This window comes from Parus major, chromosome 6, assembly GCF_001522545.3.
Source record: "Parus major isolate Abel chromosome 6, Parus_major1.1, whole genome shotgun sequence".
NCBI lineage: Eukaryota > Metazoa > Chordata > Aves > Passeriformes > Paridae > Parus > Parus major.
The window spans coordinates 22,566,351-22,593,897 of record NC_031775.1 but is presented as its reverse complement, the minus strand read 5'-3'; the positions used below and the strand labels follow the sequence as shown (position 1 = coordinate 22,593,897).

At 40.1% G+C, this 27,547-nt stretch overlaps 1 protein-coding gene across 2 annotated transcripts in view; it reads left to right on the top strand.

Annotated features, from left to right (window-relative positions):
- Positions 1–27,307, top strand: part of STN1 (STN1 subunit of CST complex) — a 47,381-nt gene extending 20,074 nt beyond the window's left edge. For both annotated transcript variants that reach the window (XM_015633764.1, XM_033515730.1), the window contains exons 4-10: positions 3,667–3,738; positions 5,507–5,668; positions 6,936–7,047; positions 7,784–7,946; positions 14,557–14,679; positions 15,198–15,270; positions 19,157–27,307. In XM_015633764.1, coding sequence (XP_015489250.1) covers positions 3,667–3,738; positions 5,507–5,668; positions 6,936–7,047; positions 7,784–7,946; positions 14,557–14,679; positions 15,198–15,270; positions 19,157–19,314 — 863 coding nt within the window. In that variant the 3' untranslated portion in view covers positions 19,315–27,307. The remainder of the gene's footprint in view (positions 1–3,666; positions 3,739–5,506; positions 5,669–6,935; positions 7,048–7,783; positions 7,947–14,556; positions 14,680–15,197; positions 15,271–19,156) is intronic.
- The last annotated feature ends 240 nt before the right edge of the window (positions 27,308–27,547 follow it).

The following is a 27,547-nucleotide window of genomic DNA, read 5'->3' as shown; positions in this document are numbered from 1 at the left end:
TGACTTTTTGAATGTCTTGTCATATCTTGGAGCCAACTTCTAACAGCAATCAGGACCTTTTTTATGTTTAGATGCACAAGAGTCTTAACAAATGAACTCAAGCATCATAGTACCAGTCCTTGCCAACACCAGCTGGGAGCTGTCTCCTCTGTATTGCTTTTCTCAGTATTCAGTTTTATTAACATGGAAACATCTGGTTGTCATTTTGTTCAACTGTCTTTTACATCTGGAGAAAAAGCAGAGTGGAGCAGTGGTGATGTGGCAAGTTTGATAAGGTGGGGGGAGGTCACTCAGTAGGAAGGGGGAGCCAAATGCACAGATCCTATTGAAGCTCTTATGGCCAGTGTCTTCCTTTGCCATGGATTTTCCCATGGTACAGGTGAGTCACAGAGTGCCTCTCCTTCCCAATTCCCTTGCTTGTAAAAGTGCAGTTCCCTGACCCTCTGGAGTACTGTGAAGATACTACTGATGAATTTCCCAGCATCAAACTGCTGCAGAGTGGCATTGACTGCAAATGCATTTATCACTTCATGAGAACAGAGGAAGATGCAATCAAAATGACCAAGACAAAACCAATTCTACAGTTAAGGGTTTTCCATGCTGCTCTCAGCATCAGTTTAACAACTAAATCTGTTGAAAATGTTTGACTGGGACAGAAAGTGGAGGACTAGAAATAAAAAGAAACTGCAGAGTAGTGGAATTAAGGCTTTAGATCAGCCGACCTTCAAGTGCAGCTCACATTAAGCCTGGCTTCCTGCTGTCCTTTCACATCCAACTCCAGTCTTTGTTCCAGCAGTTCCTGGTTTGAGTTTTCAGGCTACCTGCCAGGGTGCCTCTCCCCAGCCTGCCCTCCCTTTCAGGCAGGCCGACTCCACCAGTGCAAAATTGTAACTTCTTAGACAGTTTCCTGCTTGTAACTTCTTGCATCTCTCAGTTCAACAGACTCTGGTGAGTCACAGGGGTTGCATCAGTTGGAGTGTGACACTGCTCAGGACTTGCTCACTTTCCATCTGCTTGAAAGTGACTTACAAAGCAATTCCCTCCATATACTTTCCCTCTGATAGGTAACTGAAATGTCTTTTTGTCCCTGCCATGATCCTCCCGCCTCATTTCCTATCTGTCTGCTTCAGAATACACATCATTCACTTTAAAGAATCTTAGGTCCTCTGCTAAGAACTCTACAGCCAGAACTAATGATGAAATTATAATTGTAAAAAAGAGTTTATTTACTCTTTCCTGACTTAAAAAATAAAAATACATGCTGTGCAATATCTGATTTTGACACTTTGATTGTTTCTTGGTATTATTATGATAAGTTAGGAGAAAGATATCTAATTAAAACATAGCTTTGATCAAGCTCATATTTTACCTAATGCACCTTTCTGACATTTTTTTCCCTTTCCGTCTTAACAAAATCAAACATCACACGTGGTTTTCCTTGTACTCCAAAACTGACTTGAAAGACTGAAAGGCAGTTGATTTAAAATCAACTCAAATAAAAAAAAAAAAACCACCAGCATCTCAGTAGGTTCATGGAAGCCTGACAAGAACCATACCCTTTTTGTCATAAATAAATAAAAATTTATTCAATTATCTCATTTAACAGGTAGCTTTGAACTACCCCTCAAATAATTAAGCAAGACTCAAAGAAACCAGAGCCAAACAAACAAAAACCAGGAAAATAAACCCCAACAAACAAAAAGTAAACCCACCAAAAACCCAAATAAACAAAAGTTAAAACCCAAAGAGATGAGGAAGGGCGGCACAGGGAGTACAGGAAGTTTTCAAAAGTTTGTAGACCCCTTGAGTGCATTTAAAATAGATTAACATTCTCTTGTCTAATTAGAATACAATTGCAAGAGTTCTCATTCATGTGTGCTTCAGGAGTTACTTGTCTTTTTTTTCAAAGCTTTCATCTGTGAAATTGCAAAGCTTTGTTTCAGAACCTTGCTCTGCTACCAGCTTCCTTGTGTGATCAAGTACAGGTCAGTCTCTCCAGGACTCTGTTTTCAGCTGTTACATTGATGAGGAGGAGTCTGGCCTCTTAATCCTTCAGTCTTACTTGGTTTGTTTCCAAGCCCTTCTTAGGAAGCCTGTCTGTCTCAGCTGGTGCAAGCTGGAACATCTAGAAACTGTGGGAATGCAAGAGTGAAATGTTATCTGCCCTGCTTCTTGTTGCCATTGCTGGCTTGCATGGATGGCTTGGCATTGCTTATGAGGGTTCTGACTCCTACTAAAATAGTTGCTGTCTGTCTGTACCAAGGAGAGGAAATCCTACCACCAGATTTTTACCTGTGCTCTGGTACAAAATTAAAGCTGCTGAAATAGTTGCAGACACAGCAGCTCAAAACAGAGGTAGCAGAGAGGAGCATACTTTTGTGATGCAATTTGGAATTGCCTGCATCTTATAAGTGCTCTAAGTTTGTTAATAAGAATGTGCAGCTAAACTGCTTGGAAACAGGAAGGCAAGACAATGATTTGAAATTAGACCCCCCCCCAAATAGGGAGATTGTTTTAAAACGTGAGACAATGCAAAGGAATTTTGCTTTGATGCTATAGTTCCCAGAGGAAATGACTGCAGGTACCAGTCAGCACCTTTGTGGAAAACATTGCTGTTACTTTTTTGGTCATGGACCTGGTTTAAGGAGCAGAAGAAAATTGCAGGTTTCCTTTTGTGAGGAGTGGAATCTCAGTCTTGGAGATGTTACATTCAAAAAGCAAGGTGTGTTGGCTGGATGATCACACTTCGTGCCTTCTATTTAGAGTGTTTGTTGTACAGACCATCTGTGTACAGTCCCTTATCAATAGAAAATTGATTCTTCTGACAGACTTTAGTTTCCTTTGAGTTTTGTCTTTTCCTGCTCTCATTGACAATGCAGTGCCTGGAGCAGAAATTGTAAAATTTATTTTCATTGGACACTGGCAAAACAGGAAAAACAGCTCCGTGCTCAGGAGAAGGTGTCGAGCCTTTTCAGCAGCGGAAGTGGCGTGCATGCCACCAGCACCTACACTTTAAGTTGGGAATTCCTGGCTTAGAGCAGAACCACAAGCATGTACTGTCTTCTGTCCTTCCTGCCTAGAGGAGCTGCCTTTCTGCTCCCTGGACATCACCTAATATTGGAAAGACCAGTAGACTTTGAGCGTGATATTGGCATGGAAACCAATGCAGCTGCAGGTAGCTGCACTCCTGGTTTATTCACATGGTTGATTCCCCAAATGTTGAAGTGCTGTTTTCTCACTGTAATAGTATAGTAATGCTTCTGTGGTTTGTGCCTAGTTCCTATTTTAATTTGTCTGACTTCAGCCTTCAACACTGATTCTTCTCTTGATCTTGTCAGTGAGATTGAAACCCCTTAGTATCCAATATATGTACTGAAGCCTCATAATTTAAATTAGTGTATGATCTTTCTTTGATAATATACCTGTTACTTTGCTGATTATGCACGTAGGAACATCTGGTGCTGAGCTACTGCCATGTCTGAAACAACTGTGGAAATTATTTCAGATATGTTAGTAGAGTTTGGACATCCACTTTACCTTCCAAACCAGTTGGAATGAGATATCCTCTGCAGTTACCTCCCTACATATTTATGTATCTTCACTTCTGGGAACATGAGTGCCTGCTTTCCTAGTCTGTAATTCTTGCAATTTATTTTTTTTTTCCAGTGGATGATAGTACTGGAGTTATAAATTGTGTCTGCTGGAAAAATCCCATGGTAGCAGAAACACCTTTATCAGGTAATTTATCAAATGAGCAAGTCCTCTTTTAACTGTATGTTTTTACTTACATCTGTCTTAAATAATTTAGTAAGTGATCAAACTTGCAGAATAGCCAATTCAACTGTTCAATTTTTTATTATTTTTTATTTTTAATTTTAAACTACCACATCATACTGCCTTGGGGCATTTTGGGAATTTTCTTTTCATTTTTGTGTTGTTTTCAAGGGTGATGCCAATAAAACTATTACATTATGTCCTGTCCCTGCCTTTTCCTTATTTGAGTAATATGATATTTTAGTTCTATGCTGACATTGTTCAGAGAATTTGCCTAAGGTTATTTCTGTGACTTCATCTAGTAAGGAACTAGGCTGGAAATGTGCCACAACTTCTGTTTCCAAAGTTAGTCCATTGACCTACCCTTGTGATTATGGTTTCAGGATTTATCCTTGCTTTGTTTGTATTCATATACTCCTGCTCATACAGACACTGTCAGCAATGAACTTGAAAGTAGCTTCAAACACAGTGGGAGGATGCCAGCAGTCTTTTACAATTTGGGCAAGTCCTACGTGTGCAGTAATTGTGCATTTGAAATGAATGTATTATTGTACTCACTAAGAGAACAACTCACTAGTGTCTGGCTGTCTCTTTGCTTTTTCTCCCACTGTTTCTTGTTGATAAAATTGCAGAATTCTTTCTACTTTGGATCTTCTTGGCCCATGTAGTGGATTGACAACCCTAATATGGAGCTGATCAAATGCTACTGAAATAAATCTTACTGGTGTCATCTGCAGTGTTAGGGATACATATTAATAGAATGGAGAAAGGAAAGCTTGATGTAAAAGTTAAAAACTCTGATGTCTGTGGAACAAGACCATTTATACAGATAGATAATTCATCCTTATATTTAAGAATCATATGACAGGTGGTACAAACGGTCCTAACCGGAATGTGGATGACAGCTCTCACTTTGGAGTGGTGATGATCTGGCACAGCTCTCAAAAAAGGAGACACACAATCAAGTCAGTTTTGAGGAACTTAAATGAGGAACTTAGATGCATTAAAAGGAATTGCATGAAATACTGCTTGAAATAGAATAAGGGCCAAGAATGCTTTTCAGACTTGTATTCTGATTTTACACATACAGCAGTAGTGCTTGGATGGACACTATACTAAGAATGGCAATTCATTTATTTGTACCTGCTAAAGAAAGCTCTTAGGGGGCACAGGAAACTTTCTTCCAGCCTCTTGTAATTGTGATCAGGGATTCTTGGAACATTAATCAGGTTTTAAGTTATGAAGGATTTAATGTCCTACAAAGTTGTGTTATGTAAACATGATGTTCTGTCAAGTTGCATTCACCTCAGTATAGACATCAAATTGCATCACATGAATGCTTTGGCCCCACCTCAGATGACTCATTCTTTTATATAAAAGGTTCAGCTGACTTTTCTTTTCCCTTCTCATCCATCTTAGCATGACAAAATCAAAAAATTACAAAAAACAATTTCAAATTTATGTTTCAATTTTGCAACTCATCTATGACGTTTTCAGTGGTATATCAGTATTTTCTCCCTTCTATATTTTCCCCAGGTGAACAATTTAAATAAATATAATACAGTAAACCAACTTTATCACCCAGAAGTTTTGCTACCCATGTAGCACATGGTTCCTGGAGCCTTACCCTTTTTTAGTAATATGACTCATGTGGTGCTTTAGGTGGTGAATGCAAAAGGACAATTAATGCACTGACTTTAGTGCCTGATTCCCTTTCCCTCACTTCTTGCAGGTCAGCCAAGCACATCGAGCAGTCTCAATGTGTTTGAACAGATGAAGAAACTCCAAGAAACAGTGAGCCAGAAAACCAAGCTGGCAATTGGAGATGTCGTCAGGGTCAGAGGTCACATCCGAACCTATAGGCAGCAAAGAGAAATTCAGGCTTCATGTTTTTGTGAGTGTTATGAATTTGTGATATATGTAACTAAGATGTCTGAATCTGTGAAAATGTCTGAGCTGTATGTAATTAGTTTAATAGTTCCACTTTATTTTCTGGCATCTCATTTTTCTAAGCATTTTCATCTGTATATCTTTATTTCAACTGTGACAGCATAAGGTTAGAAGACACTGTGTAATGTGTGAGATTAGATCTCCTGTAAATGAGGCTTTCCTGGAAAAACTGTAAAAGCTGATTAGCATGCATACAAGAATACTGTGCAGATCCTGTGGTTGGGTGTCTGCAAGAATGATTTGCTCTTCAGATTTCTCTGTGTTGAAGTAGAGCAGGCAAAGCCTGTGGGAAAGGAGCTGGTGACCTTCTGTGTCCCACTTCACCAAGGGCACTGAGGGCTTTAAAGAAGTGGCTGCTGTTTGGCACAGCCTGTACAATCCATTCCATGGGCAGGCAGTAGCATATGGGCAGTGTCCCACTGAAGCCTGGCCTCTCCTAAGCTCCCTGGCTCTGCAGGATGAGGGAGAAGTATTCCTCAGGCACAGATCTGCATGCAGGTGCTGCTTCTGTGTCTGACAGCTCTTTGAGCAGCAGGGCTCTGCAGCCCACGGCTTGTGCTCTGGGAACTTCCAGTTGCATAACTTCTTCTCAGTTCCGTGTCTGTGCTGTTGTGTAAGAGTTGGTTTTCTCCAGTGAGATCTTTCAGAGATAACAATGAAATTATTTCTTTAGTGAAGCAAAGCCTGTCTTTTGAAAACCCTGGGTAAGTCAGATAAAAAGTCTAGATTTTTCAGCTCTAGCTTAAATTTGCAAGGGAGTTCAGCCCTCCTTTCCAGACAGAAGATTTATGAGTATATACAACCCATTCATGGGTTGGTAATAATACCAAAGAGAGCCATGCAATTCAAATAGCCTCTAAATTGCTTTCACTTTGGCCCAAATAAAGCTCCTTACTATGTGCTAACTTCATTTAATGGATAAAGATTGCTGAAAGGTAAATTAGAGATCATAAATTCTGATTAAATAAGTTGTCAGACAAAAGCACGATCTGTAATGCACCACAACAGGCCATTTTACCTCCTTGTAAACTGTAAAAGAAGGATTGGTCTTTGTGGTGATTGTTTTGGGGTTTTTTATATGAAAACCACAGTGAACAAATTTTGCCAATTTAATACTGGCTGTGAAGCTCTGCTGTGCTGCCTCAGGTTTTCTTGCTAAAAAAATTGTATGGTAGTCCTGCTGGGTCTACATGTTCTCATTGCCTCTCCAGATAAAGTGGATGATCCCGTGTGTGATGTCCAGATTTCAAGAATGCTGGAGCTCCCCTCTCTCTATAGAGAAGTTTATGATAAACCTTTCAAGGGCCCTGAGGAAACACAGAGGTAAATGCAGTATCCAGAACAGCTCCTGGGGCAAAGTATGGGATATTATGATTGTTTACTTGTTGTAATAACTCTGGAAAAAAAACAAACAGGGTCTGTCTATGATTAGACTGCATTAATGTATAGTAGCAGTCTGCTTTTCTGCCAAATAATTGGTGATCCATACAGATGAGATACCTGTCCATAATCTGAGGAAAGACATATAACGCTAAACTAAAGTGAATATTAGGAAGAAAGTAAAATACTGTGTAGAGACCTCTTTCATCTAGTGAAAAAAATAGGATTTAAAACAAGACTTGAGGCTGAGGTCAGCAGAGAGGATGGAGAAATATCCTTGCCTGATGTTGTTTTGTGTGTAAGGTTAAGGAGCTATTCCACTGAAGTGCTCTCCCGCCCTTGTCATTGTCCAATCACAAATACATAACCTCAATAAACTGAATCAAACACCCACTTCTGTACTCAGTTTCAGGGTAGCTAGATGTTTATTGGGAGGCCTGGTGCATTTAGTGTTGTTTCAGAGACTGCAGATCTTAAGTTCACAAAACCGTAATAGAAAATGATTGAAGGACAGTTAAATGTTTATGTTTATAAAAATGTGCTTTTTAAAATAAGGCTTTAAATTCAAATTCTTTAAGGACAGTAAAACCTCCTTTGAAACCAGTCTAGTGGCCTGACTTTATATAATTGTTCTAAAACCCATTTCTTGTCTTTTGACGTTCTTTTGACATCCTTATAGCGGCCTGGAGGGTCAGAATTTCTCAATCCATATGCTTCATGAGAAAGTGCAAAGCTTTCTATTAGAAAACAAAATTCAGACCTTTTACCAGCAGGAGTTGGAAACAGTTGATTCTCTGGTGTCTCTGGCTGGTGTGCATCTACCCAGCCCCAGCTGTCAGGAGGTGAGTGAATGCAACTGTTTCAAGCTTTCAGTGGGGGGGAAGTAATACTGCTTTATTTAAGCATAAACAGATAAGAGACCTGTGTCTTCAGAGGATTCAAAAACCACTAGTGCTTTAGCTTTGCACATGAATTATTTACAGAGCTTGAGGAAATCTTGTTACTTTAGACATATAAAATTGGGCTGAAAAAAGTAATGTAAGAACATTCTGTTATTAGGGGTAATCTTGTGTTAGGGTTGAACAATCTTACAGCCTGCCATAGTCACTACTTTATTTAGATTTGTAATTGTGTCAGAAAAAGAGATCCCTTTAAGGTGCTTGAGTTCTCTGGGACATAGTTTTGAGATCCTGAATCTGATCAGTAGAAGGGAGCACAAAATCTTTGTCTTGTTTCTCATTTGAAGCTCAATAGATCAATAGAGATGCAGCTTTCAAGAAGAGGTTATGATGGGTGGATGAACAGTGCTCCCTGCTACATGTTCCTTACATTGGAAATCCCTAATTGTGAAAGGCCATGTTTGAAAGGATGAGAAAGTGAGATTAAATTGAAATCAGTTTACAGGCAGTTGCATGTAACAAAACTGTTAAGAAACTTTCCAATGAGTTCCAACGTTTTGATCAGCTGCAGAATGGGAAACAAAACAAAACTCATTTTGTAAAATGGCTTTATATTAATCTGTATAGGTTGGATAAATTATGAACCAGATTCTCAACTGGTATGAAGTGATAAATTTCTGAAAAGCTTACATTTACGTCTTTCACCATGAAAGCAATGGCCATTGAAACTTCAGCTGGAGTGTTGTGATTCATTTGTTTACCTTTTTGTTTTCTGTAAAGAAATAAATCCCTGGCAGCCATTTTCACCCCAATTTTGATGTGCATTGTAATGTTAAGTGCTATGTTATGTTGACTTCTAATGTTTGTTTAGTTCTTAAGAAACCCAAACAAAATAACACAAGAATCAGTCTCTTGTAGATGAGGTCAAATAATAATGAAAAGTAACTCTTTTCTTGTTGGCCTTGTTAAACTGCTGTTGATAGCTGTTCTTGATACTGGGTTCAGTTGTTTTTGGTTTTGTTTGGGGTTTTTTGTTGTTGTTGTTTGTTTTGTTTTTATTTAAGGCATTTTTTTGTTTGCTTTAAAACAAACATGGATATTGCCACTAACAGGAGCTATTCTCATTTTTGACAGGAAAGTTTGCTAGTAGATTATCCAACATGGCACCTGGTATTTTCTAAACTAGCTGGAACAGTATTAAAAGTTTCCAAACACTTTCCATTAAAGGAAGTAGTGGAATTGTGTCCAATATTGGAAACTTAAACATTTCAGCATTTATAGAAAGACCAAGATAAATAATTTACAAAGTCATTTAAAATAGGAACTGATGCAGAACAAACACAAAATGACCAAAAAAAACCCCAAGAAAACTCAACCTGAACAAAACACCAACCAGCCAAAAAAAAAAAACCAACTCAAAAACTCCAAACCAAGAAAAAGAATGTATCATCATTGTTGTTAGCAGTCATAAAGAGCTATCATAATAATTAATAGTTTCTCCTGACCCTGATGCAAGGATGTGAGTATATGTCCCAGGAATTTGGGTGCACAGATGCTTATTTAGAAATTGTAGTTCTCCCTGTTGTCCTTTACTATTAATTTCTTGCAAAGAAGGTTACCTGTTCTTGCATAAGAAAGGACCTGCAGTTGTCAAGTGGCATGAAAGCCTTAAGAGGAGTGCCTAGTAATGCTCTGGAAATGTTCCTTGTTCCTCTGCTCTGTCTCAAGAAGGTGTCACTTTTCATAATTGGCAAAGGGTCAAGTATCCAGTTCTATGCACAAAAGTAAATGTAATAGATCTGATTTCTGTCCCTCTTCCTTTCTTTTCACTTTGGTAGTCTTTTGTTTTGCACTGCCCTCAAACCAAGAGGATAAATGGTGCTGCTGATGTGGAACAATGTTACTTCAGGCCTATTTGGCAAGGCAGGAGCTACAGAACTGACTCAGCTAATTAGACCATGCCACAATATACACTCTTGTTCACTTCTTGCATTTTCCTGGATGTAAAAGGATGAGTTATTTGGATATATAGGTAATTTTTTAAATCCTGATTCCAGTGTTCCAGAGCATAACTTGCTGTTAAACTGTTTCCTTTGTCTTCCTTTCCTGTGATCCTAGAAGAGGTGGTGCACCCCTTCATCTCTTTCCCAACTTTTAAAGTACTTGCATGGTGTTCATCGTAGTGGGAGGGTGTCTCCCCATGGAATATTTTCTCCAGGGAGGTGATGAGCTGCTGTGGAGTCACTGCAGTGGGGTGGAGCAGAGGATGAAGATGGAAGGAGTTAGCTGGGATGCTTTGAGGTAGGCAGCATCTCTGTGTTCCTTTTCAGCATTACTGTGCAGCTGAGCCCTGTCCACATCCCATATATGTCCTACAATACCTCATTCCAGTCCTGATACCTCCCTGGCAGTGCAGTCTTCTGCCTTTCTGGAATAAATTTCCCTATAGCAGGTGCACCTGGCAGGACTGAAATAATTTCTTCCTCTAAGACATATACTAGGGAAAATTTAATTTTATAGTCTACAGATTATGAGGAAGTTAATTTAACTACTTCTAAAAATAGTTAAAAATTAACAAATCTTTTATGAGTTCTAAAGCCACTGGAGCTTTCATTTGCATTACCAGTGCCCCATCTATCCCTAAGGATAGGTAAGCCTTTTCCCTGTCCCTTAAAACAAGTGACTTTTGAGGCTGGAGGGGTGGGTACCAGAAGGAAGACTACAAGTAAAAGAGGAAAAAGTAGTTTTGTGCTTAGAGAGCCTCCAGAGTGTGCTTTCTGGACTTAGGCAATTATGTTTGGTTAATGGACAAGCCTTTGGTTCTTTTTTAAAAAAAAGCTACGTGTTAAGTGGATCCATCCATTTTCTCAACTGAATTAACTGCTTTAAACCAGCCAGTCTTGATTAACAATATTTCTGCCCTTCTGTCATGCACAAGCTATAATGTGTGCTATTTTAGTGCTACCATTCCAGTTTGTGAATGTCACTAGCTTGGACACGTAACTTGGGTTGTGCTTTCCAGAGTGTGCTGTTTGTACTTCTCTTCATTTGAATATTATCTCAAGGTCACCAACGAGAAGTAGTTGAAGCAGGAAGTTTTGCAGTGTTGTTCACACTGTCTGTGTCTACCCTGTACATTGTGCTGTAGGTGTAACACAGTTCATTGTAAGTTCTTGATGCAGTGTCTTTGTCTTTCTGCCTCTCAAGGAAGCTTCACCACTGCTTTAAATATGTATATTGCAAAACTTATTATAGGACTTCAGGACTGACATGTCCAGGACCACTATTTACTAAAATTGTCACCTGCCTAAGCCCAGGATTAAACATTACATGAGAAACTGCAAAGAGTGATTCTATTAGTGGAATCACTGGTGTGATTATACCAGGAAACTTTAACACCATCAGGGTGTGATTCATAATGAATCAAAGGTTACATAGTTCCAGTGTTTTGAACAGACTCACTAATTCCTGTACCACTTAATTTCTTTGAACTATTATTGATTGTACAGAGAATTTGTCTTGTTTTAAAGATCTGAGAATAACTGGTTGCACAGCACCAGCCCACTAAGCTGTGTGAGGCCTATCAGATGGAATATATTGATTAAAGTACCAACTTAATTCTGGATACATAGATTTTTCTGTTGGCTTTGCTACAGAGCCCTTGGCCAGTCTTGGGAGTGAGGGTAATGAATGTAAAATTCTTGTTTAATAGCTGCTTCTGTCTTAGGTTACATACAGACACATGTACACTACATGTTTTTCAAAAGTGATGACTGATTCTTGAATACTCCTATGTTTGGATGTACAGCTTAATTTATTTGAAAATGATCTGATTTTAAAGAGAGGGGGAAGACCTTGCTGTTACTGCTTCAGAGAACCTGAAATGGTGCACCCTGAAACTAAGGCATGCCCAAGGGGGGCACTTTGCAAAAGGAGGTGTGAACGTTGTGAGAGGTATTGGGGAGAGGTGCTACTGGCTTGTGAAATTGCAGGATGAGATGCTGGAGATACTTTGGGTGGACCAAAAGAGCAGACTAAGCAATTTTAGACTGTGTTGACAAACTTAATTGCTGCTTTACCCAGAGGAATGGAGAGGAGGAAGCATGTTCTAGGGCACACTAGGAAAAACCCCAATTTTTTCCTGTCATTTTATGGTACTATTAAATATCAATGATATATAATATTTTTGTATTTTAATATATAATATGGTATTATTAAAGTGGACAGGAACCCTAATTTGTTTTTCAGCAACAGTCCTTCTGCCACGAAGCCCTTTTCTGTGGATTCTGCAGCACATATGAGAGAGTGCTGATATGTAGCAGCTGCTTACTTGTAATAAGGCCTCACTGCTTTCACTCTGTCAATGCCTTGACTTGCATTCTTAGTGATTCTGTTTCAGTATCCATCCAGGCTGAGCTGTGTGTCAGTTCACACAGAGTCTGTTCTTAATTATCTCCCTTTTCTGTCAGGATTTCAGTGCTAAGCCAAACTGAATAATTACTGTGCTTCTTTGGAAATATTTTATCTTTTTTTTCTCCCCAAATGTTTGCTTTCACATTAAAAATTGATCAGAGTCTTGAGTTGGTTGCTTTGCTAGCAATTTCTTACATTCTTGAGGATTTATTATGGCATTTGAGTGAGAGGCAAAGTCTCTTCATTTTACATACGGCTATGAGAATGTGCTTTTCTGTAACCAAATATTCACTCTTCACTTAATCCTTCCTGCTGCATTTTATGTTTGTTTCTTCAGTTCATCAGAAGAGGTACAATGAAGAGAAATACCATAATTAGTGGTGTTAATGCTGTGACTGGAACAGTGTCCAGATGTATGGGCAAGTTTGTAATTAGAAGTAGAGTCTGTTGTTATCCAGATTGATGGCTGTGGTGGACAGGAGGACAGACAAGGTTCAGGCACTGAATCCTTCCATCTGAAACAGGGAAAACTGAACTGAGAATAAGAGCCATTGTTTTCTGTTCATTATCCTGAAGTATTTGGCAATTATTTTTACTGAGAGGAGAAGGAGTTAGCTGTTTTGGGACAGAGAGATGTGATTATGGCCTGTTGAAATCTTGAGCGTTATCTCCCGGGAGGGAGAAACTTGGGGATGCATGCTAACATCAATATCCCTTTTGGATCCCCAAACTATTCCCAGTTAGGTACATCAGCTTCCAGGCTGTTGGAGTGTCATTTGAGAACTGCAAATGTATTGAATGAAAGTTTTGTGAAAATATATTCTTCCTTTGCTCTTGAAGTGTCCATTTTGCATATTCGTGTGCATTCTTTCTAGTTCATGGTGATTGCCTGCTTCACTCCCAAGGCTTCTGAGCTGCTTCTGGTGAGTGAAGTAGGATTTGTGAAGTCTGATATTTTTGTTCAGAGCAGGGTGGGAGCATTTATAGTGATAGTTGAAGGAATGGCTTGGCAAATCTAGCTCTGGTTGGTCTGGTGTGGTTCTAGTTATCACATGGTGGTTTGTGGGAAGTAGTTTAGCTCTCTTCTCAGAGAAAACCACAGGGAGCACAGTGTGCTCCCAACAGATGAGAAAACAGCAATTGGGGAACCAAAGCAGTCTGTATAGATAAATGGGAGGTTGAAGGACATAGCAGGACAGATGGATATGGAGAAGAGTAAATCATAGTCTTGCTCTTATCTACCCATACTTTCCCTTCTCCACAACTAAATATTTCCTTCTACTTCTTTAGCTGTCATTCTACTCTCTTAGCTCTGCTCTGCTTCTAAACAAACACTGCTTTTCCCTGGTTTTTCCCCCCTCCCCTTCCTTCCTTCTACTATGCTAGATGTGTTCCAAACACAGAACCCTGTGTTCTAAGTAACCTCAGTTATGGATTTCCAGGCACATTGTTCTCCTTTCATAAGAAACTAATTTCCCATCTACCCTCAAAACTGAATCCTTATTTCATATACTTGTGTTAATTTCTTGCATGCTCTTTATCCTTTTACTTCATTAGGCTATAGAGAAGGTCCTGGGTATGTGACCAGAATGTTTGTAAAAACTTGGAAACAAAAGGGACAAGAAACAAATATTGGTTTTGTCAGTTTTCTCCTTTCCCTGAAATCAGGAGATGGGAATCCAGTCCTTAGCACTTGGATTCCTCCTGAATACCACCTTACAATATACTGATTTTCCTACCTTCCTACACTTATTACCAGGAGAACTCTGAAACTGAACAAAGGTTGATTATCAAAAAGTCAAATGACCTGCAAGCATCATAAGTATATTCCAAAAAAAGAATTCTTGGTACATCACCAAAGAGCTGCTATTCACAAAGAAGGCTGTTTAGAGATTGTGGTTCCTTAAGAATGGTACATGCTTCTGGTTTTTGGGATTTGTTTAAAGCTCAGAGATATTGGTTATTTCATGCATAACAGATGTGATTTGTGAATTACTAAATTAAGAAAAATGTGTAACAAAATTCACGTTAAAAAGGACCTGAAGTTATCTTCTTCTTGAAAGTGTCTGGAGCCTTTGCTGGTAACTTGGGTTGAGCTGAGATTTCTCACCATCTGTTTCATTCCTTTCTTCCCATCCAGGTGAAGTCAAAAAGTAACTCCAGTTCCAAAAGGATTCACAGTGTTTTTAAGGAAGCAATAAAGATGCTACAAGAAAAAGGAGTGGTTTTCCAGAAACCTAGCAGCTCCAAGGATTTATACTATGTAAGGAATGGAATTGAGGTTGCAAACAAGTTCAGTGGTATGACTTTCATAATTGGTAAAAGCAGTAAAAATATTGCAGAAATAGTAGAAATGTTTCAGAAGGAGAAGCTGGACATCCAGGTGCTCTCAGTTTACTCAAAAGTCTTTTCTGCAGCTTACTTCACTGTTGGTTGTACCTCTGTGTCACCCACAGAGTTGTTCCAAATTCAGTCTCTCATCCAGCTGAGCTCACTGAAACCTGGAGCCTGGGACAGTTCTCCTTATCAAAGTGGGTTCAAGCTTGCTGTTCTGCTGAGTCAGCATTATCCTTTGGGTCAAACTTAGTTGTATCATGTTCTTCACCTAACTCATGGATGCTGCTAATAGTAGTAAAAATAATGCCTGAATATTTGACATTCATTATTAGTCTTGGAAGCAGCATAAAATGCAGAATATAATTATGACAGTGTTAGCTCAGAATACACCATGGCATTGAATTGTTTTTCAACAGCAAGGCTAGTTTCTTCTTTTTTCTTCAGGTGACTGACCATGATAAGGAGCTGTTTAAAGTGACGCTTGATGTGATTAAAGAAGACTGTCAAAAACCCAGGCGTAAGTAGCATAGTGATCAAGTTCTGATGAGCTGGTGCTGATATACTGAAGACAATATCTCCTCCTGCTGCTGGGTTGGATATGCTGCTTGTCCTCACCCTTGAACTCCAGTTGTTGCTGATGTAGCTAATCAGTACAGCTAAAAGCAGGAGTGCAGGAGCAGCTTCCTGTGAGCATGGAGAGAGAAAGACCAGGTGTGCCCAGCAGGAAGCAAACCTCTCCAATGTGAAATAAGCAGCCATTATCTTAGATCTATATCTTTTGAGAATAGTTGGATTTTGGGAGGAACCAAATGTAATGAAGTCAGGTCACCACCTAGCAGGTGTTGCTTTGCACTCTGGAGAAGTAGCAAATCTTGCTGGTTCAGTTCCTGCAGGGGAGTTGACACAAAAGTGACCATGCAGAAAGGTGAAATACCCACCTCCTTCAAGTCAATAATAAAACTTGTTTAAGTCAGTAGGATATTCTCTGGAGATTTTAAGCTCAGGCAGAGCTCAGGTGTTTTTTCTTTTTAGTTAAGGATTTCAGTTGAACAAAGTCTTTTCAGATAATGTACCTCACGTGGCTTCTGAGTTATCCCTGTCCCCCAAACTATTGTGTCTTATTGTCAGTGTGATAACTTATGTTTGACTTGAATGTGTGCTAATTACACAGGTACGTTGCCACAGAGTGTCTTTCAGTTCATGGGATAGAATGTGTCAGCAGGGATCACTTGATGCCAGAGTGCAGCTATTTGTGGGATAGAATGTGCTTTAGTACAGAATAAATGACTGACTGCAACATAAGGCATGAAATCTTAAATTGGTCATACCCCTATATTATCATAACTATAATAGCACTTGTAGGACCTGGAGTATAATGGTTATCCTGCAGTGAAAAAAAAGGCTAAGCAAGCAAATATCAAGTTTGAGTTTTAACTTTCTCTCTTAAGAAGTGGTACACTTGTAGACACTTGTAGACTTGGGAGAAGAGGTTACTACTGGGCATGCAGGTTAATATGGGCTTGTTTGCCTGAGGGTGTTTCAGTGCAACAAATTACTGTATCACATTGTTTAATTGTCTTTTATCCAATTAACAAATACAAACATAATTTCTCTAAGAGTCAAATAATTCCTTTGCTCATTTTATGCATCAGCTGGTTCTCCTGGTAACCTACTTTTTTTTATATGACTGTGTCACTATCGAGGCCAGAACCTCTATTCAGTTGACAGAGGCACTGAGTGACTGCCTCCTGTTTGTTCCCTTCTTGTCCATTGTCACACTGATAAAAGTACTCTGTGATCCATGAGAAGCTGGAAAGTTCTCTCAGTCAGGAAAGTCAACAGCAGAGAGTAATTTGTAGATCAGTCACAGAAAAGACTTTGAAGAGTCCCGAGTCCTCAAAACCGTATTTTTCATAATAAGCAGTTTAAAATTAATAACTGTTTCACAAACCCTCTTGTTCTCCTTGAAGCTTTCCCCCGACTTAGTTTCCCGCTGTAAAGAGGACAATTTCCAGGTCAGCGTCCCCTTGCTGGTTTCCAGAAGGACCATTTTAATGTCCTGGTCATTGGCAGTAGAAGCAAAGCCAAGAAGCCTCAGTGGAAAGCAGCAGGGCCCGGCGGCTGTTCGCTGTCCGCGGCTGATGCAGGAGCGCCGAGCTCGGTGCGGCTCCGGCGGCCTCTGCCGGTCCCTGCCGCCCGCCTGGCTCCGGGGAGAGCAGCACATGGCCATTCACCTCTAGGGCTTCGGCTTCTTTGTTGCAAGAAATTCCTACCCGTTTTCCTCCAAGATTAATAGTAATCTTCCATGGCAAGAAGGATGATTTATGACAAATCAAACTCTTCTCTCCTATGAGTTACTTCCCTGCCAGTTTTTCCCGGCAACGCCTTGCCCCATTGCTGTAGTTGTGACACATTCCCAGGCCCAACCCAGCTTTTTGAAACTATTGTACAAATTAAAAAAAAAAAAATCTTGCATGCCTACTCAGAGCTGCACAAGCCCTGATCTGTAATGTGCCTACATGACAATCCTTGTCCTTAGCTCCACTTATAATTCTTGATCTTAAATGCACTCATGAGAGACCACTGTGGATCCATCTAGAAACTTAATATAGCCAGATAGCACATTGTGACTCCAGACTGAACTGCAAAATGTATTTGGGTTTTGGATTGTTTGTTTCTTTGTTTTATAAATTTGCTCTGTTACTCAGTGTTATAAATTTTAGGCTTAGATCAGGCTAATGGTAGAGAGGACAGAAACCAGAACCACTTGAAGTTAAATTTAATGTCACAGCGGACCCTGTGTGAGATATCTTCAGTGGGTAAATGGTTGTTGTTCTGTAACTCTGTCCCCTCTGATGCTATCGGGTGGGACAGTTAATGACAGTCTGGCTTCCCTCAGCTGCTGGACAAAAGCAAGAACCCAGGATGTCAGTGAAAGAGGGACAGGAATATTTTGGGGTTACATAATCATTGTACACACCTGCAGCTGCCCCAAAGTGCCATTTTCTACCAGTATCAAGGGGAAAAGAACTCATTGTACTGTTGAGTCATTAAAGTAATTCACTGAGATTTAAGTTCTCTAGATCAGGGATGGGCAATTTGACCTTCTTATGACAAACCTATGACAAATGCAAAGTGCAGCTACCCATTTTGTTTGCAAAAGCAGTCATTATGACCAGGTAGAAGCATTGTTCTGTTCTCTGCCTTTACCTCTCCCAGGGTAGTGGAAACATTTTTGACTATTGGCCACAAAGGTCTTTTTATCATGCTGGATACTTCTGAGGAAGTGTTTCTGTCTGATTCACAGCCTAATCAGAATTAGGCTGAACTGTTTTTTTTACCACCATCTACCAGTGACTTTTCTCAGCAGGTTCTAAGGCAGCTCTGGGGCCCAGCAGATTCTAGAGTAGAGAATTAACTAAAAAAACAAAAAACAACAAAATATAGGGCCCTCCCTGGCCCATGACAATTTCTCAGTACCCTTATCAAACTTGCCTTGCATCATGCGAAGTAAGGAGAAGGAAAATAATTTGTGCTGATATATCTGATTTATGTGTGTTTTCCATTGTCAGCTGCTGTGGAGAAATATGTTGTGGACTTCAGCACTTGGGGGACTGGGAACTTGCAGCACTGATGAATAGTGGGTTACAGGGTGTGTTGGAGGAAATGATGACTGGGACAGCTTTGAGCAAGGCTCCATCTGGCACAGAATAGATGCACACAGCCGTGAAGGATCTCTGTGCTTGTCCCTAGAAAAGGGGGTTATTTAAAACTTCTATTCTCTTGTACATTGCAGGCTAATTTCACTTAAAAGGAAATAAAATCTGATACTGATGGTTGTGTGACTTCCTACTCCCATAATTGTCTGAGTTAGTCTGCAGGGTAGGTAGGGATGGGATAGCATTGCGAGGTAAATGCAATTGCAGTGCAGCAATGTTTCCACAAGGTGCCAGCGTTGGGCCAGCGGTTACAGGCCCATGCCACCTCCCTGCTGTGCTAGAGGGCTGTGAAGTTTGGTCTCACTAAAATGACTTTCATTTGTTCCTTCTGAAGCTGCAAAAACTGGATGGCCTGTACAAGAAGACAATGGAGGTACCCTTCCATTATTAAACTCCTCATAAAGTTATACTGAGCCTTGTATGTTAAGAGTTGGCAAGACTTGAGTTATCTCTCACATCATTACTACTGTTATCCTGATACTTCCCAGAAAAGTCACTGGGAACAGTTGATAATTGGAGAACTGTAGGCACTGTCAGGATCTCGTTCTTCTGAATGCACACTTCTCTTTCAGTATCTGGGACTCTGGGATTTTTCATGAATGATCTGTATTATGATAGTTCAAAAGATATAGGTAGAGTGAAATATTTTTTCCATGCCTGACTGCATTTTCCTTTTCTCTGCAGATGCTGAAAAAGGCTGCCATTTCCTTCATGTTCTGAGTTGTGTTCGACAGAGCTACAACCCCTCTCTGGCTGAAGTGGTGATGCAGCGTGTCTTGGAACTGCTGGAGAACAACAGTGATGTTGTCAGCACAATGGAAGGATATTTTATGGTATTTTAAAGAGAAAAGATAAGAAAGAGAGGTTGAGAGACTGTGAGAAGCTGTCATTAGCTGGTATGATCTAGATAGTAGATAAAAAAGAGCCTTTTGATTCTCCAAATGCTATTTTTGTCCAGCTTCAGAGAAATTGTTCAAATACTTCTTTTAATATTCTTGCTGACTTCCTTGCTATTCCTAGTGATATCAAACTGATTCTGGACATTCTAATCTAGCAGGGAACTGGAAAAGAAACTGCTCTTTTACTGGAGCAGGATGAGACATTGACCATCCTCACATGTGCATCCAGTGGGCCTAAAGAAAAGTCACTACTGAAGATCAGTTTACAGCAGTGATCATCTCAGGAGATATTTTTCTGGCTTAAAGACTTATCTTGCAAACTTTCATGTGGTAATAGCTGTGGATCTTTCTTTTTATGTGAATTTCATACCACCTAGAGAAAGGACACACAAAAAGAAGGATTTGCCTGTTCTTCCTGGCAGTGCTGGTGCACCTTTGTCTGTGAATATGTAGTCCTCAATCTGGACAGCTTTCCCACTACCAAAGCAACTCTCACCATTTTCTGTGAGGTAATATTCAGGAATGGGATCCTACATCCCTTCCCCATCCTGCAGCCTTTCCCACTGGTTGTCAAGCATGTCTGCATTCCTCTGCATTTCCATCTGTGCTACTGATGCCTGTTGTTGCTGTTCCTCTTCAGACCAGAATTTTCAAAGTCATCTATTGTTTTGCTGTTTCATTTGCTTCCTACATCACAAATGGGAAAATATAAATTACATGCTTTGGAAAAAAAATATACAGAAGCCACTGAGACCCACTGTAATCTCCTCTGCCTGTTGCTTTTTGTGTCTTTTATTCTTTGTCACTGTTGTGGTAAAATACTGCCCATATCTGTGCTTGCAGAAGAACACAAGGCATAGAAGAAACAACACTGGCCTAAAGAAGGTTACCATGCAAGATGTTTGATCTGGAATAATTATAACTCTGTTATGTGCAACAGTAAAAAAGCCAAGTTGTTCGATATTTATCCTTAGAGAGGCCTTGCTGCTGCAGGGGCTTGTCTGTTTAATTAACCTGTTTAATTTATGGTGTGGAGGTGAGACCTTTAACTTGAAAAGAGTACAAAAGATTGAATTTATCCTTCTTTCCTTTGCACCTACCCTGTAGCAGTTGAAATAGCAGACTCCCAGGAGGCAGCTGTAGTGGTAAAGCCCTATAAGGATTGACATAGCAGGGAAAAATAAACCATATGCATGAGGAAAGCCAGTGAGTAGCCCCATGTGTGCCAGCTCTCTGGTTTGTTATATTATCTGCCTCACTCCAAGCCCTGGCTGCAGATATAGGCTAAGAGAAAAGCATGACAAAATATTTGGCATTTGCATTCAGAGGCCTGTGGAAAACTCTGGCCTTAAAGAGATGTTCGTATATATGAATCATTCATTTGCTGTGTATTCCCTTTTTGCTGCAGAACTCAATAGTTGGTTTCCTCACAGATTTCCCTACTCCTCATGTTGTTTCTCTGCTTTGAGTCAGGTACCTTCTAGTCAGATCACAATATGGGCCCTGAACAGGTGCTGAAGGGATGTACCTGTGCGGAAGGAAATAGAAGAGGATTAAGGAAGAGCTGTAGAATATTTGTTCCTGACTCCCTCCCCATGCTCTGAATATCTCTAAATCAGGAAAAGAAGGCAGATTCTTAGTCAAGTGGTACTAAAGGGAATTGAAACTTTAATTTATGCCTATGAGAAGATATGGTTGGCCACTGGGGAGAATTGCTTTTTAAATTCCTGCTCTGATTGTTGATCAGTTTGAAGTGATGCTTAAAAACAAGGCTATCTATGGAAGAAGTAGCTTGGAATATTGAATCCTAAATTCAAATTCACTTCAGGAATTGCCCATAACCAAGCAGTACATATGGTTAAATTGCTTATTTGGCCTGAATTTGAGGATATTTTAAAGGAAAGTATGAGGTGTTTCAGACCATTTGGAAGAGTGTGGCATCTAATTTAAGAGACTGTCTTGGCCATTTTCTTGAAATGTTCTGTATTAGCAGAAGTTTATTTTGCTGGGAAAGGGTTAAAGGAACAGTGCTAGCTCAGTGGGAAAGGTGATCTCCTCTCTTAAGTTAGAAGAAAGACCCTGGTTCTCCTGAAGATGACAGCTGAGTGTGTGGGCTGGATGAGTTTGGGGAGAAAAAGAGAGTTTGGAGATCAGGTTGCTCTTTAGGATCTCTTTATAATAAATTCTTACCAAAATAGGATTACATCTTTGGGCTTTGCAGTTTGTATAGTTACACATGCAAATTCTTTTGCCTCCAACACTGAGGCTGCACTTACTGTGTTTTAGATGTGTTTCTCTGTGTAAAGTTTGCCTAAAATCCCTGTCCACTGATTTTCTATGCTTGGAGGTAGAAAGGGCAGACACTTCTATCTGCATCAGTCCTGCCCCTGTTGCAGTTCCAAAGCACTGAACAACTGCAAAGCCTTGGAGATGAGGTGGAAGGAACTTATCTCAGGAAACACGGGTAAGTTATTCTGGAAAGAAACTGTCCCTGGAAGTTTTTAAGTTGATCCTTGCTGGAGTGCTTGACTTGTGTGATGGAGGGTGTGTTCTGATGGTGTTTGTTCCCTAACAGGAAAAAAGGGATTTTTCTCAGATGAGTTGTCTCAGGCAAGTAAGATGAATAAACACAAGGGAGCCTACAGTTTTTACAAGAGTGAAAGGTTAAGCTAAAGTTAATGGAGGAGCCTAGATTTAAGCTACACAGATTCTGTCTATCTCTACAGAATAGCTGTGTTTTAAGCTTGCATGCTTTCTTTTTTCCACAGTAGCCACCCAGCCCAGGTTACTCTGGTTGAGAGCACTCCCTCTTGCACCTACAGGGAATACAACATGCATATGCCTGCACAGCAGTACCCCGAGGAGCTGTGGGAGCACAGAGCTCACTGTAGGCTGATTTACCCATTCACTCAGTATCTCTACAGTGTGCTTCTGTGACAGCAGTCTAGACATACCCATGTTGGTATAAGTCACCTTTATGTAAGTTGAACTACACACACTAGGGCTTTTACTGCAAATAAACTGTCTCTCTGTTTAAAGATCATATCCTTAACCAACAGAGTCATATCAAGCACACTGTTAAAATTCTTAGACCACACCTATGAAATATTGTGCAGAGGATTCAGTGAAAGCATGCTTTCTTGTTTTGTTTAATTTAAAAACTCGTTAGGCAACACAATTATTACTGGTTTATTAAAGGACTTAGAAGGTGGTACTTTAATGTGAAGCTGACAAGTGAGAATTCATGTTGTAGAACTGCTTCATGGCCAGCTCCAGTTTCCATAGCAACAGTTATGCCAGTAAAAGGTAGGTAAGGAAAATGGAATTTTTAAAATCAGTCACCATTTCTGTTACCTTAAAAAGGTAAGTTTCCATAGAAATGCAACACCTGAGAACAAAAATTACTTAAGAATCTCAATATTCTATTCTGCCAAAATGCATGGTGATTGCTTTTCTTGTGAGGAAACAAAGAAACAGCTTTACCTTCAGTCCCTGCCCTCTGCTTATGTGAGAGGGGAGATGAGGTTACTTCATACCTCGGTTGCCCCCTTTTGTAAACTGGGAATAATACAATTCCCCCGTGTAGGGCATAAGCCTCATTTTTTTTGTAATCTTAGTCATTAAAAGCTCTATGGGAGCTATTAGAGAAGAACTCTGTGGCTGTGTGGGAGAGAGTGAATGGATAAATGCTGGAGAGGAACTTTAGACTTTTTTAGTACTAATAGCTTTATATTTTTATGCCTCACTTTCCTTGCATATTGCTTTGCTTGTCTTGTCGTCTTGCTCTCCAAGGCAAATGAGGGTCTCCCTGGTTTTATTTATATCATATTTTTCCTGGAATCATATTTCTAATGACTTCTTAGATGACTTCATAAAAATAGAAATCCAGATAAATGAGTTCTGAGTATTCTTGTTCTGAAATCTTTAAATTTGAACCCACAAAGGTATGGATTTTACACAATGTGCCTGGGAAATGAAGCTTTACTTTCAAAATAATAAATGACAAAGTTAAATATTGGTTACATGACTAAAAGCTGTTACTGTTTTGGATCTGTGTGTACTTGTGTATTCCAGTGATGAATACCATAAATAGGAGTTGCTAATTCATTATTCAACATGGGAATTCAGTGAGCAGCTAGTGAGGCATGGAGCCACACAGAGAATTATGAGACAAAGTACTAGAAATCTGTTTGTCAAAGAAATGCAGTTTGGTTTACTTTGAGAGTAAGCTGATCCTGTGGGGAAGAGATGTGCCTAGCAAAGATTTGTATCTTTATACTTACCTCTAAATGGGAAGGGAGCAAGTTCAGATCCCATGGGCACCCTGAATTTTGAAACTTCCTGTCAGTGCAGCGCTGTGTTCTTTATTGCTGTCTTTCAGCACAGTCTCCAGTCCTCCTGCCCAACCCTCCAGGCTAGAGCAAAAAAAAGTTCAGCCACAAAGATAAAAGAATAGTTAAAATAATTGGTTACCATCCTCCAGGAGTCCCAGCATTACAGCAACATTTTTGTGGATCCTTGTGGGCAGCAGGGAAATGCTGAGCCAAGGATCTTGGGTTTCATTCCCAGCAATATACCCTGCCAGGCACAGGGACTTTCTCCCTAATTTCTTTCATCTATTCCTGAGCTCCACTCTCCCCTCTGACTCGTTACTCAGGCCCTTCATTTCATTCACAGTCACATCCTGTCAAAATCCCTTCCTCTCTTTTGTTCCCTATATCTTTCCTAACTCAAATATCCTTGTCAACATCTGGCAATTGAAACTTTCAGAATAATCCCCTTGCCCAACTGACCCGGCACTGTTCACAGCCTTTTCTGTTTCCAGCAGGCTGTCCTTTGCTCCTTGTCTAGGCACCAGAAGAGGCCACTTTCTTCCCAGTGTGATTTGCAGCAGGAAAGAGCTGCTCTTTCCACCCCACTCTCCTGAAGATTCAGTAGCGCCCTAAATATTATAGTGGTGAGTTTTTTGCAGGTATCCAAGTACAAAAAAAAAAATGTAACTAAAAAATAAGAGTCATGCCTTGCCCAAACCTGAACAAGCAGGAGTCACGCCCCTGATAGAAGCTATCTGCCTCTCCCTGCCACTTGCATGTCCTTGCAGATCTCATTGCAGACATGATCTGTAAATCTGATGTGGACTTCTAACTTGTGTGTCTCCCAGTTAGTGTAGTCCTCTTTATATTCTTTTTTTTTTTTTTTCTGAGAAATTGTGACTATTCTGATGTGATTATACTGTGTGTCTGGGCATTTGTCAACTTCTCTCCCACCACCCCAAGTGACTTTGGCTAGTTAAGAAGTGTGAAGGACCCTGAACAGTTACAATCTGGCACTTTTTTAGGAAATGGATGCACTGATAGAGGGAAGCCTAAATCAGTGCCTCCATCAAAGGGAAGACAGAAAGACAACACCAGAGGAACCACACATGGGACAGTCTCAAAGAACCTGTTCCTGTAACTTAAGCTGCCACAAGAAGTACTTGTTCTGCAAGTGCTCTTTTAAGAAATGACTGGACAGTTTTTGCAGAAGTTTCCTCACAGAGATTGCCCTAAGACAGTCATTTGTAAACTGGAAATCCATTAAAATCTGGTAAAGCTGCATTGGGGTACAAAGTTTAGCAACAGATTGTTAATGATGCTACCAGCCTATTTCCACTAATATCTTTTAATGTGCAATGCAGGCTATACTAATCTAGTCACAGCAATTTACAAGTTGAAACCAGCCCAGATTAACAAGATTGCCTGAGAATAGGAATTTGCCAATGAAAGAAATAACCTAAAGGAACAATTTTCAGTAAGTGTTAACTACTGAACACTGCAGTGCCAATTAACCTGGCACAACATGTCCTACAGCTCTTGTTTTAGCTTGCTCTTTGTTATTCACTTCTGGAAGAAGGCACACTCCTCTACCAGCTAGAACTGGAGCTCTCTGCCACCTTCACATCGCTCTGCTGGAAACAAGGTAAGGTAAATAGCAAATGTATATCACTGCATAGCAACCAACATGATTAAATGCAGTGTGTGCCAAGTCTGTTATTGGCCTGGAAAGTTCATGGTTCCTCCCAGGAGTGGACTTCAGCCAAATATTACAGGAATATTTGGAAATAGGAGGGAGGAATCTATTCCCTCAACTGTCTTCCCCAACAATGGAGTCCTGCAAGTCCTGCAGGCCTAACTCTAATATACTCTTGGCAAGGAACAAAGGTGGTACAGAAATGAAAACAGTACTTGGGGCTGGGTTTTTCTCTTGTTGACAATATTGGTCATTTGCTTTGAGAGTGTAGGGGCTGTCCTTGTGTTCATGTAAAACTCTTTGCTACATTGTCCACAAAATACCTCTGAGCCAGCTGGTGCTCCGAACTGCTGCCTACACTGCTGACTCATGTCTGTCATTGTTTTCTGTCCTCACCTTGTCTTTTTTCCCCAATAAAATCTCTTGAACTTAATTCCTGATTCAAAGAAGTTATGGTCTCTGTCCTCCTGTGAGTACAGTGATCCAGGACAAACATAACAAGAGCAAACTGATGTAGAGAAGAGTTTTTGTTGGAACCCTGAATGTAGCAAAGGATGAGAAGTACAGAGGAAGCTGAAGGAGGAGGATTTAGCACAAAGACGTTTGAAATGAGTCCTACTGAAAAAGGCTAAAGAAATAATTGCCTAATGATGCTGTGGACATCTGTTTGAGAACAGGCAGCAGGTGTTGCATGTAATGAAAGCAAGGACTTGTACTGTTTTATTTTCTGCAGTTAGAAAGTAGAGGAGGAAATGAGGTCAGGAAAAATGGAGTAAGAGAACATTTTGCATAAACAGCTGAGTGAATTTACATAGAACACAGCAGTATTTATTTGCTTTTCCTCTGCCTTCCTTACACTATCCTTGAACAGGTGCATTCTGCAGAGTGTTCTGTCCTTCCTAAAAGACCAGTGCCTTAGGTGCTCAAAGTTAGATGCTGACGTGAAAGTTGGCCACCAACATGCCTTTGAGGACCAAAATGTTCAGGTTAATGTAATTGTCACACAGATGTTGTCGTGAACTGATGAGAATGATCCTGAGGGTAAAGCTGCCCTTGTCTCACAGGTGGTTTGTGTGCCTCAGTCACCAGAAAAGTGGCTGAGAAAGAGTCCATCAGTGAAGTGGTTCTTTAGTCTTGCATTCCTGGTGCTGCATAGTCAGGGCTTAACACATGTCTGGATCCAGATAAATGCCTGGAATTGTGTGGACGGTGTGTCCACCGCTCCAAGCTGAAAAGCACACCTGCATCAGCCCCCACTAGAGAAACTGTAACTTTGCTTTCCACAGAGAATTTTTTGTTTTGGGATGATCTTATTTCTTGTTACAAGCAATTAACATCCTACAGGGCATTTTCTTTTTCTAGCATCTCCACTACTGCCCTACAAAGTCTAATCCCAGTCTAATGACCGGAGAAAAAACCTAACCCATGTCTACCCATGGGATGATGCTGTTGAGGAGATCCAAAAGTGCTCTTCCTACAGAAGTCTCTCAATTGGGAAAACCACTTTGCTTTTGCATAAAGGTAACAAAACCAACAGTTAATGCACTCCAGTGCTGAGTGGTAGAAGTTGGATGTTACAGATTCTTCTTACAGTGCCAAGCTCATGTGCTCATCACCTGTGTTCAAACTACAGTTCCACAAGCAACTTTTCATAAAGTTTTATTTGTTCATTTTTATAGTTCACAGTCTGTCAGTCAAATGTTTTCTGGTTTGGATATTGGCAGATAAATTCTTCTACTTTCTCTAGGGACTGTGCAGCCAAATAAAATCACTGCTTGGTTTCAGAAAGGGTTGAATGAGTAAAAAATAGTGAACAAAGAAATTCAAATTTCAAAAGGGATGGGTGGAAATTTTAAATCTCAGTGTCCATGTATGTATAATAGAGGTAACATGGGAAGAAAATGCAAATAAAGACTGTTTCTTCCTAGACCGACTTTATTTTAACAAGCCCATGTTTTCAATAATGGAGATTACCACGTTTTTTGCAGAGGATAAGACAGAAATCAGTCCCAAAATGTGCTGTTTTGAGAACAGTGACTGCTGAAGTCAGGGATAGCATCCAGGAAGAAACCAGAGGGATCCCAGTTCAAACCTGTGATCAGTTTGGTAAAATTCAGCTGTCTCAAATGTAAGCCTGACACATATATCATAAATAAAAAAAAATGTG